The following is a 16,666-nucleotide window of genomic DNA, read 5'->3' as shown; positions in this document are numbered from 1 at the left end:
TGTTGGACTGGCCTAGTCAAAGGCCGGGCGTAAATCTGACTGAGATGCAGCGCCACTGCTTTTAACGTGCTGGTCATGATCGAAAGCCCTCCGATGTGGAAGTAAACTGCTCGTTGTCTGTTCTCACAAACTCTTGACAGCGATTTTTGTGTGGCTCAAAAAAGACGAAAGATGATCAGAGCGAAGACAGACCTCAGAGTTCTGCTCTTCACGGAGGGGAAAGAATCAGTGAGAGAAAATTACAACCGAGGTCAATAAAAAGTTCAATAGAAAAACAGTTTTCCTTCCTTTTTACATTCTAGCCTTTCATGTAGGTCATCACATCCTCCCAGCCAATCACAAACGCAGACCCTGGAACCTACCGTCACCAAGCCCCGCCCCCTTCAAAGGGTTCAGAGAGCACATGTTCTTTTTTCCTTTTTAAAAACTTGCAGTTTTGGTAAAAAGTTTGCTGAATAAAGGCATGAGTTTGAATTCAGCGTTTGTGTGTTCTGTATCTAAACATAGGTCGCTAAGCAACAGCATTAAATGGTCTGCACTTAAAGTATAGGTTTTGAATCTGTTGATAATCATCGATATGAATATGATTTCCATTTTATCTATAGGCTTTTTTTCTATATCGTCCAGCCCTAATGCTGATTTGGTCTCAGATAAACGCTCTTAAATCGCGATCTGGACTCCACTGTCACAGTGGCTGCAGATGTATGATTTGATATGTTGTTGTTTCTTTAACAAAGTTTTTTCTTTTTTTGTGGCACTTTGAGAGAGTGGAAAGAGAAGGGAAAAGCCATGCAGCCCAGTGGCAGGAAAAGCATTTACTCTCTATTAGTAAAGGTTTATTTTATTATTTCATCATTCTAAAATAATCTAATATATATATATATAAAGAAACCATAAGAAATTTTGGATGGTGCAGCTCTTCTTTCTAGGAATCTGGCCGGATTTATTAGTCCTCCTAAATGCTGACAACCCAGGGTCCAGACCAGGAAGCATAGCCGTAGTTTAACACACCTCTCTGCAGCTTCTGTACTGTTACCCAATGCCCTATTGAGACGGTGTCTCTCCCACAGACAAAACTGAACAGATTAAAAACGGATCTAACTGAATAAATCAGAAAAATCTAAAAAAAAAAAAAAAAAAAAAAAAAAAAATCAATACGACAACTTAAACAAACAAAACAATAAATGTGGTTTATTAAATATATCTGTTAGTTAATGAATTGATTTCTGAAAATTAGACTGATTTAAATTGAGTTCGTATAAATGAGTCAACTCCCTCTAATTATTTAAACTTCCACATTCCCAGAACTACGGGAAGAGGAGGAGGAGTAGCAACCATATTTCAGTCTGATTTATTAATTAGTCCCAGGCCAATTAATAACTACAGTTCTTTTGAACTCCTCATTCAAACAACTCCAAAGAAAACTCTACGCTCTTTCAGGAGGAGTGAACGCTGCTTGTAAAGACTCGGTGCAATCTGCTGGCTTTAGGAAACTTTTTGACCGATGTGTCTGATCTGATTGAATTTGACTTTGTAAAGCGCCTTGAGATGACACGTGTCATGAATTGGCGCTATATAAATAAAATGTAATTGAACTGAATCGCATGGTTCACTGAGCCCAGATCCAAACAAACCCATGAAGAGGTGTTTATTATGAGCTCAGTGTGAATCAGCAGCACAGTAAAGCGCTTCCTGTCCGATTTGCATCGGTTTACGTTTGGATTTAAATTTCTAAGTGACTTTCTAGGGAAGGGAACGACCACCTCCGATCCCAGCAGCCCACCGGGGTGAACCCTCCACCTGTCGCCGCATCCACCCTGCTGGGGCGGGGATGGCGTTCACCGGGGCTCTCCGGTCAGAGCCAGACCCCTAACCCTCGTGGGCTGCCGGGCGTGGAGCATCGCTTCGTGGGTGCAAACTTTTAAACGACCGCGGTGAGATCGTGCGCGGAGACCCGCCGGAGTCGAGGCGCTGATCCGGTCCTAATCGCCGCTGGATGGCTCGCGGCGGCGGGGAGGCGAACCCACCTCCTCGGCGTGTTTCCTCAGCGCCTTCTCCCGCTCGTACTGCGTGACGAGCTGCTCGTTGTCCTCCTTCAGCAGCTCCAGCTCCACGACGTGCTCCTTGTTGGCGGCGAACACCGAGTCCAGGTTCTCCAGCAGCCCCACCACCAGCGGCATCAGCTCCTTCACCACGTCCTCGTCGTAGCGCTCGATGAGCCGCTCGAACTCCCGGTAAATGGAGCTGGCCAGACCCGCCACCCGCTCGGACATCACGTCCGAGTCCCCCGAGTCGTCCTGGTAGAGGACCACGTCGTCCAGCTCCATGTTTGTCTGTTTGTTTGTTTGTTTTCAAGCCTCCACTTCACTTCTTTTTCCCCCCACAGCTAACGTCGGGCAGCTAGCAGCCAGCTCGCTGACCCGGAGGCAGCTCGCTTTTATACTTTTTAAGCGCAACGATACGAGTGTTGTTTCCCCCCTTCCCTATAACATGGCTCCAAAGTTGTCTCTGGTCTGTGAGAGAGGCCGTGTCCGCCGGAAACTAAGTCTCCACTGGGGGTTTTGTGGTGACGGCGGACTTGGGAGCCTGGCTAGCCTATTAGCTCGCAGTGTTGAAAAGTCTTTACTTGGCTCCTGATTAGTTTCCCTGTCCAACAGATGAGCTCCTGCTGCTGCGTTCACGTGCCGTCGGGAAACGCGGGAGCCCGCCGAGCCGGACTGTCAACAACGCGTAGCACGTAAATACTAAACTAACACGCTACGGAGTAACCCAACTTTTACTCATAATACTAGAATCCGATTCTTATATAGTCTGGTGGAGGGCGAAGTGACGACTGCAAGGCGGGGAAGGGGCGTCAAAGAAATCAAAGCAGCGGTACGAAAAAGTTCAATTTATTTACAGCTTTAAATTTGTTATTTTCAACATAACCTGTGACAATTAAAAAATTAAATTTGCAGTATACGTAGTTTGTTATGACATCCAAAAGGACAGTAAACGAGGGGGTGCATTTTTAACTCCATAGCTTTCGACCACTGCCTTTTGTACAGATTTAGCGATCGGAAATTCGAAATTTCCAGCATCCCTTGAACATATGTTGCCGACTGAGCTCCGGGATGATGTCACGTGCTGAAATAGACGTTCATACCAGAAAAGAAAAAAAAAAACTTCGCAACTTAATCTCAGCAACGCTAAATACAGTCAACGCGCTATTTTCGCGTTGTGCTGCGTTTTATAACCCCAAACAGCAATCTGACGTGAAACTGATGTGGAAGAAAGGGGAAACATCTAGATTTATTTTTGTAAACAATAGAAAATCTGTAAACGTATGGCATGCATTGGTATTCACCCACAGTCTCATTACTATGCAGCCTCCCCTGCTGGAAAAAAAACAAAAAACATCTCCACACCAGATGCTCCCTCCAACGTGTTTCATCATGGGGGTGGTGTATTCTCTCTGGCATTTTGCATGTAAAAAGTTTGATTTTGCATATTGTTTGCATCATATTTGACCCGTCAACAGATTCTCCCACCTGAGTAGTGGATCTCTGCTGCTCCTCCAGTTATCAGGAACCCTCTCTGATTAACGCTTTTCTTTGTCCCACCTTTGAGTTTACTTTCTCTCTGGCCCGTTTGAGACGAAATGTTGAGTTTATAGAGATGAAATCAATCACGGGTGGGACTCCGTTTGCTCTAATGATGGCATTTCCTTTCTCACGGTACCACGGTAAAGACAGGGTGAACGCAGTTGCAGAGACCATGACAGCCACGTATCATTTTCTGCCCACTTCATAGTCGGGCTCTATCTTGTCTTGGTTTATCCTATAAAAGCTTTATGAAAGGCAGGTCTGTTTGTGAAGCAGCAAAACTGTTTATACGGGGTATAAATGCATGCGGACATTTTCACATATGGTTAATAAACCCATAATTCCATGATTTATTGGCTTAAAGTGCGATCTAATTTGGTTTCTGGCTGTGGCTCAAGCTCACCCTGATATCGCTTTGTCACTGTTGGAGGCTGAAAACAAGCAAAGGTTAGAAGTGTACGTCACAATCGCCTTTATTTGCATTCAGGTCTCAAACGCATTCGTAAGAGGGTATGAAAGTTTATCAGACAAAAGCCTCTCTTAAAAAAAAAATAAAAAATATGGCAACATTCATAGCAGGCAGACAAATTCCAACAAAAACGCACAACCTTTAGGCTTTTTTTTTTCTTAACTCCAATCATGTTTGAGTTCAATCAAACTGCAGCTCTGAACTTCACTTAGTGTATTTCTGTAAAGAAATGCTCCCCGTTTCATTTTTCTCCATTACGCATAGGCACTGTTCACCCTGAAGTTCCAAAAACATAACAAAAACAACACAAGACTTGCTAACTTACAGGTAGCACACAACAATATTTTTTTATTTTCCTCCATCCATTCGGAAAAGATCTAACGTTGCTCGCCCTCTTCAAACCACACAAGACTAAAAAACACTGACGTCACAGGTGGACCGCACCGCTGTCACATCGTATACACAACATTCAAATAGCATGGCGTAAAGTTGCTCACGGAGTAACTTAAAACAAAGCAAAGGTGGCGTGTTAAATTAAATAAAAGTGCAATCGAAGAAACGACTCTGTGCTCCTGCGGGGGGGGATTTACGGTTCACACATGAGTCAAAGCTCGACGGAGTCAAAGTCTCCCCCTCGCCGTCATGACTGATTGTTCTGACTGAGAAGCTTGACAAACTTTTGACCAATGAAATATTTGGGATCGCAGGTCGGGAAGAGGTTGGGAACGTTCCTGGATCGGATGTAAACACGTGGGGGTGGGGGGAGCCGGCTTGGACCTCACATAGACGCGTGCGGGTTGTCGCTGGACGACGACGGGCAGAGGGAGAAGGGGCCGTCGCTGCACAGGCTGTTGAGGGCTCGCAGCACGGCGTCGGGCATGTGGTCCACCAGCATCCTGGGGCTGATCAGGATGCTGCGGAACGCCATCTCGCTGGACCAGTCGGCGCGGTACCGCACCTGGGAGAAGCAGGACCTGCGGAGAACCGAGACGAGAGAAAAGAGCGAGTTGGTGTGCGTGGACCGGGCAGGCGGGGTTTTTTTTTTTTTTGTTTGTTTCAGCCGTGACGCAGGAACAAGAAGCGTTCATATGACTGTCAGCATGGCTAATCCTCCGAGGCTGGAAGCTTCTCTGGAGATAGAAAAACAAAAACAAAACAAAAAACCGGGGGGCTTGATAGGGAAACGCTAGGACAAAGTGGGGCATTCAATTTACAGCCGAGCAGCCGTGTGATTCTATAATCCTCAGACTTTTCTCTAAAAAAAAAAAAAGGATTTGTTGTAGCAAAGGGATGAGAGGAGACCAAAGTTTTAGACAAATAGCAGCTAAAAACTAAATTAAAAGGCTAGAGAAGGTGAACTCGGGTGTGATAAACCGCAGTTGTGTTTTAACAGGGCACCGTTAATCACACAGGGCCATATAGGTCTGGATTTGTTTCCCTTTAACACAAACCTTCAGTGGAAAAAAATGTTGTCTTTGACTAATATTTAATTTGTTCTGATGTTCTGAAACAGCTAAGAGTGACAAACGTGTAAAAACAGAATAAAACACTTTTTTCCCACCACTGTATCAGAACATGGAGGGAAATCTCCACGTTCTGCTCCTTAAGCCACTGTTACCACCTTTGCCTTGTGACCAGGTGCCGCATCACGCTCTGAGACACAGATCACCATCCCGTTTGCTCTGGACTGTTGGAAAGCTTGCCCTAGGAGGATGTTTTGATCCCCAGCGGACCACCGTTGGACCGCCAACGGACCCCGAGGCGGCCCTCTCCTCTCATTCTCAGGACATGTGATTTCACACAAGTGCCAAACAATCGGAGGATTATTCAGCGGAGAAAAGAACTCCGCGCCAGTTTTCTGCTGCATCTGTTGTTGATATTTTTCTTTGCTGACTCTTCTGGTCTCACAGCTCTCTCTCCTGAAGCCTTCTTCTCTGACACTAAACCTCTAATGTTCAGGAAAAGAGATCCTTCTGGTGGCTGCCCGCTCTTCTATGGGGGCGACCGTTGCTAACCCAGGAGGAGAAGCATATCAAGCTTCCCCTTGACATCATGTACGACTGCACTGACACGGGGTCAGCTGATCGCGCCGTTCCAGCGTGACGTACATTCACAACCCGGAGCGGGGGCTGCGACGCCAACGTTTTGATACGTGAGAGAGACGAGCCACGTTCGGTAAAACGGCGCCTACAAGTCTCCGGTCGCACCGCTACCGCAGCCGCTCCGTGACTACCTTAAGTTCAGGCGGCGCTAATCTAATTAGGCGGAGCAGATTTCACCACGACAAAAGACGGAACGGAGGCGTCAGCCGAGACAGGAAGTGACGTCACCTGGGAGGTGGTCAGCTGCTGCCGATGCGCCGGCTGCCCCGTCTGAGGGTGCCAGGAGGAGACGTCACACTCTAGCTCAAAACCCGTCTTAGTATGTGGTGCCATGACTCCAGTGTTCAGCCAGGTACTGGGTCATGTCATGTGTCAAAATAACACTTAACATTTACCCAAAAAAAACAAAGTGCTGATTACACTTTGAGCTAATTTTAAATTTGTGTCAATAAAACCACAAACCTGGGTGCGTCTGACCATGATTTCATACGACAGACCGACACCGCCTGGTTCTTAATAACATAGTGGAAAGAAACGGACGCCTAGGCTTCAACGTTCTTCACCAATAAACATCTGAAAAGTGTGGTGTGTACTCCTTTCCTGCGCTCCATTTGTACTCGGAAGTCCCAATTTCCGACCTCCGAGTCGGAACTTTCCACCGGAACGACCCCCTAAAGTCAGAATAAAGGCCCATTCATACCTCACGTAAAAGACGGATACGTGTGGAGTGTTTCATACGTTCTAACCGTCGATTTCGTCCGTATTTTGACACGAAAATTGGGAGCTTACGATTACGGACGAAACGGATCAATACGGAGCAATACTACCGGAAACGGTGGGGGCGCTATTGAGTTTGTAGTACAAAATGTCAACAAAATCACAAAGAAGGTTATAATTCTGGGCTTTAAACAATGGCGGGATTCGATGAACGACTTGCGGAGATTGTCCACAACTATCCACACATATATGATGTGTCGTGTCCGGGGCACAGGGACAAACAAAAAGTTTACTTACGGAGCAAATACAACAAAATCACGTCCTGGACCGTCGCCATGTTTGATCAGTGACGAATCATTGGCGCCCAGCACTGCCACCTAGAGGAAATATTGGCTATTGCGCACCTCAACGGACGGAGGTATGAAGGAGTCAACGGATATAACGTACGGACAGAAATACGGACGTGTAGGCCAAACGTAGGGTATGAATGGGCCTTTACCAGGAGGACCGTCTTTGCAACAGGACCGTACCCAATTCCGCACCCAAGATGGCTGCTGCCTGACTCAAGAGACCTAAGAGCTTTACACATAGCCAACCAATCTAACAATCTTCTGTCCCTACATGTGTAAAGGTGGCAGCTGTAACTACAGGGAGAGCTGGTTCTACAAATGACTTTCATTTTAAAACCGCGTGTCTTTTTCCTTCCCCTGCAGAATAATACTTTACTTTCTGCTGGTCAATCACATAAAGCGAACAGTAAAGTGAACTGGAGCCTGTGGTTGCACCGTGCCACGACGTCTTCAAGTCGAAGGGGTACAGACACTTTTTGTAAGGTTTTGTGAGCCGTTTCCTCTTCCAAATCATTCTGCCGTGGTCCGACACAGAACCCGAACACCCGTGGACTCACCTCCGCCTCGGCCCGTCCTCCGTGATGTGCAGTATGCGCCCGGGCGGGAAGAGCGGCAGGTGCGCAGCGGCGTGGGCGGGCGAGTCGTCCGACGCCAGGCTCTGGTAGGACGACGTGTGGCGGATCACCAGAGACTCCTCCCCCAGCAGCGGCTGGCCGAGCTGCTCCTCCCTTCTGCTCTCCATCTCGGTGGGGAAGTCGTCCGGGTCGCCTCCGAAAAGCTCGTACCAGCACCCCCGCAGCAGGATGCGGTACTGCAACACACAGACAGCGACGTGAGACACCGCCGGACCCGGTCGGCCGCGGAAACATGCTACTGCACGGTTAAGGCCCGCACTCACTTTGGGCTTGTTGCAGTTTGTGACTATTTTCAGTATCCGTCTCTTCAGATCCTCCATGTTGGGGATGCTCAGTCTGTGAAAGAAGAACGGTTACCGATTCCAACGTAGCGTACAGCAGGACAGCACAGCAGACAATGGCACAGCTGCTTCCTCACCTGGGAACCAGGTCCTTCCCCAACACCACAGACACTATAAAGTCCTTGGAGTAATCAGCTAAGGCTTTACTGCAGACAGAAGAATGAAACAAGGGCAGGTTAAAAACATCTATATTAACAATAGACATCTTATTTGCTAAAGCCATCAACGATTAAAGAAACCGAAGGGCGACAGAGCAGGTCTGAGCCTTGTGAAGTCGTGCTCTACCTCAGGAGGCCCCCTGGTGGAGAGAATGAGTAGCACCTCAGGGTGGGATAGGAGGAGCGCAGCAGGATGGCCAGCAGTGCGGCGGTGCCGGCGCCCAGACTGTGACCCGTCACGACCAGTTTATACTCCTACCATCAAAGCAAGACACACACACACTGTTCACCACATGCTGTCCACTCTGACAGTCACCAGCCAGACCGGCGGACGCTGACAACTTTAATAATATGTAGAACGCCTCTTAATGCAAATCCATCTTTTATTGCGAAAGTATAAACTCTCACAAAGAACCTCTGGAAATATCCAGCCTTTGATGTGAGTGCGTTTATTAAGTGGGGAAACAAATTCCCTTTTAATAAAACAACGGTTCAAAATGTAGAAAGGCAGCTTATACCCACTGGAGGACCTGTGATGCTGCGGGCCTCTCTTCTAAATGCCTAGGAGCCTTAGATCAGCTCCTCCAATGTAATTAACAAAGACTGACCGATCCAGGTTTTTAGGGCCAACGCAGATACAGATTATTCTGATATCAGTTGAGCCATTACCCAATACGTGCTGACGATTTTTTTTGACCACGTTGCTTTCTCTTCTTATATATGCATGATAAAGACAACACAATGATAACAGATGTTACGCAAGTCTCAAAACTTGCGTTCAAACCAGCTAATATTGACCATCACAACTGAAAAAAAACAAACTGCATTGCGGCTCTTAACGGCAGCGCTTTGCTCGCACTTAATGAGGCGTCGCAGCGAGAAACAGTCTTTAGTTCAGGGCGGAGAAGGAGGAGAAAAAAATAAAACTGACCGCCGCTGCAGCGTGTGGACATTATTTTATGTAAAGTTAGATGCTGTACGCGTAGGGATCGGTAATTGCTTTCATACGCATGAACACCTGCACAGCGGTGGCAGCTCCCCAGCTGGGCATCAGTTGTGGGTTTATAGATAATTGATCGGTGAACGGATGTACGTACTAGGGCTGTGCGTAAAAATACATACAAAGATTAATATCAATGTTTTTAAAAACGATTTAATGTCGATATTCCGGTTTTTTAGTATGGATATGCTTCCCAACCCCTAGGGGGCGGTATTACAGCACGCCATTACCGTTTACGAATTTGGGGAATGGATTTCAGAAGCGCCTTCGTCCCTAAGATCAGACGTTTGGCCACATTTTTTGGTTTCTGTGATACGTTAAATGCATTGAACCAATGCACTTTATTACCCTGTTAATATATCAGTGGTCAATAAATTGAACATAAATATAATATTTGGCTGGTTTTGTTCATTGAATGATTTTGGGCATTAATTTGGAAGTAATAAATATCGATACTGGAGTCAAATCAAATCAACAGGGCTCCCACGGGTCCTTGAAATCCTTGAAAGTTTGTGAATCTGAAAAAATTATTATTATAAATTCAAGGCCCTTGAAAGTTCTTGAAAACAGCCAAAAAAAAAAAAATCACCTTGTCCTTGAAAGTCCTTGAATTTTTTTGTGGGGTTGAAAGTTCACACGGATGACGACTCGTGTCATTATTTTACTATCACACGATCTTTTAAAATTATGTTGATTCCGCAGACTTTTAGTTTGCAAAAGTACGTTCGCTCTTCTTCGTTAGTTGGTAGGCTACGGTTTAGGCCTACGTGCATCCAATAGGTCACATTCACGCAGTGTTGCCAACTCAGCGACTTTGTCGCTATATTTAGCGACTTTTCAGAGTCAAAGTCAAAAACTAGCTTAATCAAAGTAAGTGAAACAAATTAATATAATTCTGAACATCTCAATGCTGCAGTTTTTTCCATAAAATTCCATGAAATGGTAGGCTAATGTACATCTTATATGTAATGTAGTATGGTATAGCCATGTACTGTGGATATAAATGTAGGCTATCAATATGATCAATATCAATGTAGGCTATAAATTAAGTCCACTTTCTTGCATTGCTTCTGACCCAACAACTTCTACGCCGTTTAGTCTTTTATTAAATTTGCATTGTATTAAAACATGATAACCTCAGCGGTCACAGTAGGTAAATGCCGCCACGTGTGGTCCTTGAATTTGAGGAAATTGGTCCTGGAAAGTCCTTGAATTTGATGTTCACCAAGGTGTGGGAACCCTGAATCAAGCTTCATCAAGAATCGCATTGCATCGGCTCATCCTAGATGATACCCAGCCCTTGCACGTGCGGATGCCGATACAGGAAAATAAACTTAAATATGAGCCCAAAACATCAGCCGACCGATGCATCAGTCGTCCCCTACTTAACAGTGGTGCTTCGTCACATGTTTATCCTTTAAATCAAATCCGTTGGACCCAGGTTTCACTCCTTACCGGGGCGATGGAGAAGGCCTGGCTCAGGATCCCGTCATTGATGAGCTTCTTGTAGATGTAGCCCGCCGCCTGGCACATGCCCTGCAGGACACATTTTTTATTTATTTTTTAATTAGCAAACACCAGCTGTGATCGGGCTAACCGGTCGATAGGGACGGCTGCAGCAGGCCTCACCTTGTGAGCGTAGCAAGCTCCAGACACACCTTCCACTTGCAGGTTCTCGCATTCGGCCGACAGGTCGGTCAGAACATCCTGCAGGACAGGCATGAAGGGAAAAACTGAGCAGCTCCACATCAGAATGGGACTTTTGGGCCATTTACTGAAACAAAACAAACTTTTTTTTTCTTGTGGACATCTCCGTGACTGCATGGCCACGTTTACCTTTTTCATAGCAATACAGCCCAGTCTCACCCGTTTGTTTTTGCCATCTCTCCCCTTTGTGATTTAAACGTGACATGGGAGAAGGACATCTACGGCCACATTTAAGAGTCAAGTCTTTCAGGAGCCCGGCAGCCGGTGTTTCGGCAAAACAAGGAAGTGATTGTGATTGTGAAACGACAGGAAGTGCCATGAATAAGGAGGCGGTGGCCATTTCCAATAAGCGTTGAAAAGCGACGATGAAAGGACGCCTCCATCTCATGGCACAGACGTGAAGGTCTGGACTCTGATTGGACCATTCTGTCACATGAATACGGTTTGATAGAAACTGTTCTGGTGCAGCTCAGGCTGGGTGCTTATAGAGTGTTCCTCCAGCTGGAAATTAAGTACCCCACCCCTCCTTTTTTTTATTTATTTTTTATTTTGCAGCCTCTAGTAGGCTTTCTTCCAGCACTGCCCTGGATTTAGCTCCATCCATCTACCAATTAACTCTGACCAGCTTCCCTACTCCTGCTGCAGCAAAGCGTCCCTCCATGAGGGTGCTGACCTTTGCAGCACACGTTCCACCCTTTCTCTCCGCCCATTTCCTGTCTGATAACTCAGAGTAAAGGCTCCTGTTGCCACAGAAATACATAGACTTTTTAAATGTTTTACCGTATAAATTCATATTGCAGAATCTTGTAATTTCTTAATTTATTTTCGTTGATTCAAAGTATACTAAATACTCTACATCAAGGAACCAGCAGCATGTTTTTCCTTCTTTAACATGAAATGTCGTAATCTGTCTTAGTTGAAAGTAACATGTCAGACATCGGGGAAGACAGGAAGTCCGTACCTGACTGGTCCCAGAATCCGTATCAGTCCACCTCTAACAAAAAGTCTCGTCTGAACGGAACAATCGGCTGCTGATTGTTTGCTATTTCTCCTACATGGATTGTGACTAACTACTGCACTTCATATGGCTTTTTTTTCCCCACCTCCAACAATGGATTTCCTCTTGCCGCTCCTTCGGGAAAGCCAGATTTGTGGGGAGAGCGAATCTATTACTTGTCCCGTTACAGATAATTAGGTGACTTAGAAAGGACTTTATTTAGGGGCATCAAACTAAAGGGGTCTACATATGAAAGCAGGCCACACTTTCTAGACTATTAATTATAAAATACATTAAACACGGCAAAAACAGATCTAAAAATAAGTAAAATGTTCTTAAAGTTAGTGTATTTGTCCTTGATTTGAGCAGGTAAAAAAGATTATCTGCCAATGGAATGAGTATTTTGACCCCTAAAATAAGATAATTACACATCCATTGAAACAACCCAGAAATGTCCAAAAGGAGAAAAAGTGATGCAGAATGATGAATTTAAAGTGTAACTCACCCCAAAAATCAACTTTTTTGCAGATAAACTGTATAAACTGGGCCTAAGGGTGCTACTTTTATGTTACTGTGTATTTTTTTTATACTTCTATGTGAACTGGAAGGAAATTATGAAATGAAAAGTATTGTCTATGCACGTGCAACCGGCCCTTTTAATGACTTCATGACACAAAAGTGGCCCCATATAGAAATGAGTCTGACACCACTGGTCTAACACAACACAAAATCCCACTAAAAAGCATTGATGTTTCAGATACCAACTAAAAACTCGATCACCTGGAGGTTCCAGCTTACCTTTAGTGAAAGCGTTCCTCTGACAGCAACCAGAACGGCTTCCCTCTTGTGATCCAGCGCCACAAAAAACGGGATCTCGTAGATCTGCAACGCACCAGGCTCATGTAAGGCGATCACATCCAAGGCGACAGGGTAAGAACGTGCGCCGCGGCAAAAAAAAAAGAAAAAAAAAACACGACAGAAGGCTAACCTGGTTGTGGAAGCTGACGTAAATGAAATCCCTGTACTGCAGGCCGGTGGTTTGCAGGATGGAGGAGAAGTGGCAGCCGAGGTGGTCCCCCCCTACGATGTCGTACTCGGCGCCGCGCGACCTGCAGCTGCAACACGCGCCTCAGAGTTTAATGGTCATTGCCGAGGCAGAGCGTGAGGCCAATGCTTACAGGCGGGGGTCGCCTCACCAGTCTCCGCTGAGCTTGCAGGGCGCAGTGAAGAGGTTGGAGTAGACGTACAGAGGCCAGCCGTACGCCGCGGCAGCAAACTGCATGCAGTGGGCCGCCTTCTCCAGCTCCGTCTGCAGATCTTGCTCCTGAAAACGGCAAAAGACGGCGGGCGTCAACAAGCAGTGCCTCTCCGGGGGTTCCCTGCGCACTCCGAAGGTTTCGCCGTGACCCCCGCTACTTACGATCGGAGACGAAGGGCTGTGGCTGACGACGTCTTCCGGGTCCCTGCTGCGCTCCATCTTATCCTGCTCCTGGTGCAGCAGGGCCAACCCGGCGGCTACGTCACTGGGAACCAGGTCTGTGTCCTGCAGCGTCAGCACAAAGGACGTGTTACACCGCCATCCAGATGGGGTACGTGGTGGATGCAGCCAGATGTTTAACCCCCCCCACCCCATAAGGGCTCTTACGGAGAAGAAGTCGCTGAAGAGCTGTGAGATGCTGGAGAAAGCCGCTCGGTGGCTCTCGTCCTGCGGCAGGCAGCAGCACAGCAGCCGCAGCCTGCACTCCCACACCCTGGTGGCCAGAGAGCGAGCCGTGGACAGGAACTGGGTGCCCCCGCCGCTCTCCATGTCCCGCACGCCCAGCGGCTCCACGGGGCCGGGCTGAGGGCGCGGGCTGCCCATCGGGTCGAAGACGAAAACCACACCCAGCCCCGTGAACATCAGGATGACCCAGCTGGAAAAAAAAAATTTAATAAAAAGAGCGAAGGAAGGAACGGATTAAAAGTACGCCTCTGCCATTAAGATATGCAGTGTGGTGAAAAAAGTTGCGCTTTTTTGTCACAATTAGGCGCTTTGCCCGTTATCGCACCAGGAGGTAGCTGGAATCGAACCCACAACTTTACAGTAAAGTCGACCTCGAGCTTACAATAGTGGGGGTTCTTAATAGTGATGCATGAATAAGTGTGTGTGTGTCACACATTTTCAGTGTTTGACTCGCAGGTACACTGCAAAAAGGCAACCAAAAATAATTCAAATTTTCTTCAAATGAGCGTTTTTGTCCCTGATTTGAGCAATTAAACAAGATTATCTGCCAATGGAATTAGTATTTTTACTCCTAAAATAAGATAATTAGATATATTCACTTGAAGTAAGATGATGGAGACGAGTTGTTGCTATTTTAAGTGCAAAATATCTCGTTCCATTAGCAGATCATCTTATTTACCGCTCAAATAAAGCCTGAAATACACTCATTTGAAGGACATTTGACTCTTTTTGCAGTGTATCCCACTGTAACAGTCTCATGAATGAATGAATGAATGAATGAATGAAAACTTTATTGTCATTGTCACAAGAACAACGAACCACTGTAACAGTCTCATCTTAGCCAATGCGTGCTCTCTGATCAGTAGAAAAGAAGAAAAAAAAAAAAAAAAGGTGTCAAGGCTCCCACCTGGTAACAACAGCGGTGATGACGGCGCCCACGGTGGCCGGGTCACAGCCCCGGCTGTCGGAGGACACCCAGACGGCTCCCAGGCAGGCCCAGACCAGCTCTGGGACGTAGAGCAGAGCTCGCAGGTACACGAGGGCAGGCATGGCGCGCCGCCTGCCCGGATTAACGATGGTGCCTGAGGGGGGCACATTCACAAAAAGGCATCCTGAACGGGGCAGTCATGACACATTGCTTGCGACACTTTTTTTCCCTAATGAAACCGGTGGATGTTTCATTAAAAAATGTTACGAAAGCGGCGCAAAATTGCCGGCGTTTCATCACAGGGCAGGACAACAGGTGCCCCGCTACTTCCTGCCTCGCATGTTAACGCAATGGTACCGTATGTATTGTGACATCGTCCACAGCCGCATCATCGATGCCTACACCCACTGACTGTTAAGTAGCGTAATGACAAGATTATGGAGATGAAGATGTGGAAGTTTAACTGAAAGAGGCAACAGTCTTTTCTTTCTTTCTTTTTTTGTTTTACTAAACTTTCTTTCTAAATAATAACCTCTCCTCCCTTTCTCCCTAAGGGGTTGGTTAAATGCAGAAGACAAATTTCACTGGAATGTACAACTGCAACGACAGTTTCTCTTCTTCTCTCTTAACAAATCATTTTAGATGCTTTTTTTTGTTTGTTTGTTTGGTTGTTTGATTGTTTTTAGCTGTCTGTACCTCCACAAGATCTCTATGTTTGAGCCATTTTGACAGCAAAAATAATGATTTGGAGTGACCCTATGCCTAATGTGATCTCCCACATTATCTTTCCCCCTTCGAAGTTCACAGGAAAAGACAAAAGTGCATCTGAACAGTGTTAGTAGGGGAAAAGCCAAAAGCTGATCGGTGCATCTCTCGCTCCTTTGTTTACCTTGGGCACTGACATAGACAATGGCGCACAGCGACAGGATGATGAGCCCCAGCACGGCCAGCAGCCCCACCAGGTAGCTGTGCAGAACTCCTCCCCCGCTGCACCCAAAGTGGCCCTTATGATGGGCGAACAACACCACGGTGCCGATCCACCTGGGGAGGGAACAGCATCCCCCCACATCAGAGCTCAGTTAAAAAAAACGGCATGCGGTATAAATGGTGCGTACCGTGCGCATCGGACGTACCAGACGACGCGGAGGAGTAACTCAAAGGAGCCGGGGAAGACGAGATCATCGCTGGCGATCCCCCAGCGCCTCCCGAACACCACCATGCCGGGCATTGTTGCCGGCAGGCTGGAATCCCTCACCGATGCTGTGTCGGAACCCGCTGGCCGCTGTTATAACAGCGCCGGGAGTCTCTTGAGCAACACGCGATGCGCGTCAGGCATGACTTCACCTGCTCTGGCAGAGATCCGATCTTCGCCCCTTGCTGTCACATCAGATTTCCTCGGTTGCGAAATGCACCCCCCCTGCCTCACATGGAGCCGCTAGCTTAGGAGCTAATGGCTGAAAACGCCCACTAACCCGGCTTCAGGACGTGACACCGGCGGGGAAACACGGCCTATAACCCCCCGTGCGTTGCTGGCCGTGGGGTTTGACTCCCGTCGGCACAAAGCTTTAATTTGTAGCTAAAAACAACCCGTCCGAAACCGGCTGCGCTAATGTTTAGCTGCTAATCTTAGCTGCCTGGCTAAAAATACATCGGAGATATTCCTAAAGGAAGGCTGCTAACGAGCACAATCAAAACTTAGCTATTCATATACCAGCATGTAACCACCAACCCAAAAAATTCAAAGCTCCGTGAAGGCGCAAAAAAATTAATGTGTATATTAATAAAAATTGCGCGAATCTGCAGTTGTTTTCCTTGACCATCTACTGGGTGCGCACCATTTGTCACCCGGCGATGCTCTGTGCGCCGGTTAGGCGTGGCTTGAAAAGCGTTTCAACCAGAGTGCCGATCAGAGGGACGGAGTCCTATATCCGACTGATTATAAAAAAAACCCTAAA

At 46.8% G+C, this 16,666-nt stretch overlaps 2 protein-coding genes across 8 annotated transcripts in view; both read right to left on the bottom strand.

Moving 5' to 3' along the window:
* The window catches only part of spag9b (sperm associated antigen 9b), a 58,460-nt gene extending 55,679 nt beyond the window's left edge, over positions 1-2,781 (bottom strand). For 3 of the 7 annotated variants that reach the window (XM_036142520.1, XM_036142522.1, XM_036142523.1), the window contains exon 1: positions 2,028-2,780. In XM_036142520.1, the coding sequence (XP_035998413.1) occupies positions 2,028-2,327 (300 nt within the window). In that variant the 5' untranslated portion in view covers positions 2,328-2,780. Of the gene's footprint in view, positions 1-2,027 lie in introns of all 7 variants that reach the window. The other 4 variants (XM_036142524.1, XM_021317266.2, XM_036142525.1 and 1 more) reach the window with 2 other exon arrangements.
* A 1,251-nt stretch (positions 2,782-4,032) lies between these two features.
* daglb (diacylglycerol lipase, beta) lies at positions 4,033-16,556 on the bottom strand. Its single transcript, XM_036142530.1, has 15 exons — positions 15,845-16,556; positions 15,601-15,752; positions 14,691-14,865; positions 13,706-13,973; positions 13,481-13,603; positions 13,257-13,384; positions 13,049-13,175; positions 12,859-12,942; positions 10,986-11,063; positions 10,812-10,892; positions 8,484-8,611; positions 8,276-8,344; positions 8,121-8,193; positions 7,780-8,033; positions 4,033-5,027 (listed from the first exon to the last, which is right to left on the bottom strand). The coding sequence occupies exons 1-15, from the start codon at positions 15,937-15,939 to the stop codon at positions 4,832-4,834; spliced, it is 2,031 nt and encodes a 676-aa protein (XP_035998423.1). The 5' UTR covers positions 15,940-16,556; the 3' UTR covers positions 4,033-4,831.
* Between the last annotated feature and the right edge of the window lie 110 nt (positions 16,557-16,666).

This window comes from Fundulus heteroclitus, chromosome 10 (genome assembly GCF_011125445.2).
Source record: "Fundulus heteroclitus isolate FHET01 chromosome 10, MU-UCD_Fhet_4.1, whole genome shotgun sequence".
Lineage (NCBI taxonomy): Eukaryota > Metazoa > Chordata > Actinopteri > Cyprinodontiformes > Fundulidae > Fundulus > Fundulus heteroclitus.
Note: the sequence above shows the minus strand (reverse complement) of the source record. Positions and strands in the feature narration are given on the sequence as shown.

What these genes read in the sequence shown, in the direction of transcription:
- daglb (XM_036142530.1), bottom strand. Translation starts at nt 15,939, where the DNA reads ATGCCCGGCATGGTGGTGTTCGGGAGGCGCTGGGGGATCGCCAGCGAT. An exon ending in TTACTCCTCCGCGTCGTCTG is followed by an intron (nt 15,753 to 15,844) that starts GTACGTCCGATG and finishes TTCCCTCCCCAG; the next exon opens with GTGGATCGGCACCGTGGTGT. An exon ending in ACGTCAGCTTCCACAACCAG is followed by an intron (nt 12,943 to 13,048) that starts GTTAGCCTTCTG and finishes GGTGCGTTGCAG; the next exon opens with ATCTACGAGATCCCGTTTTT.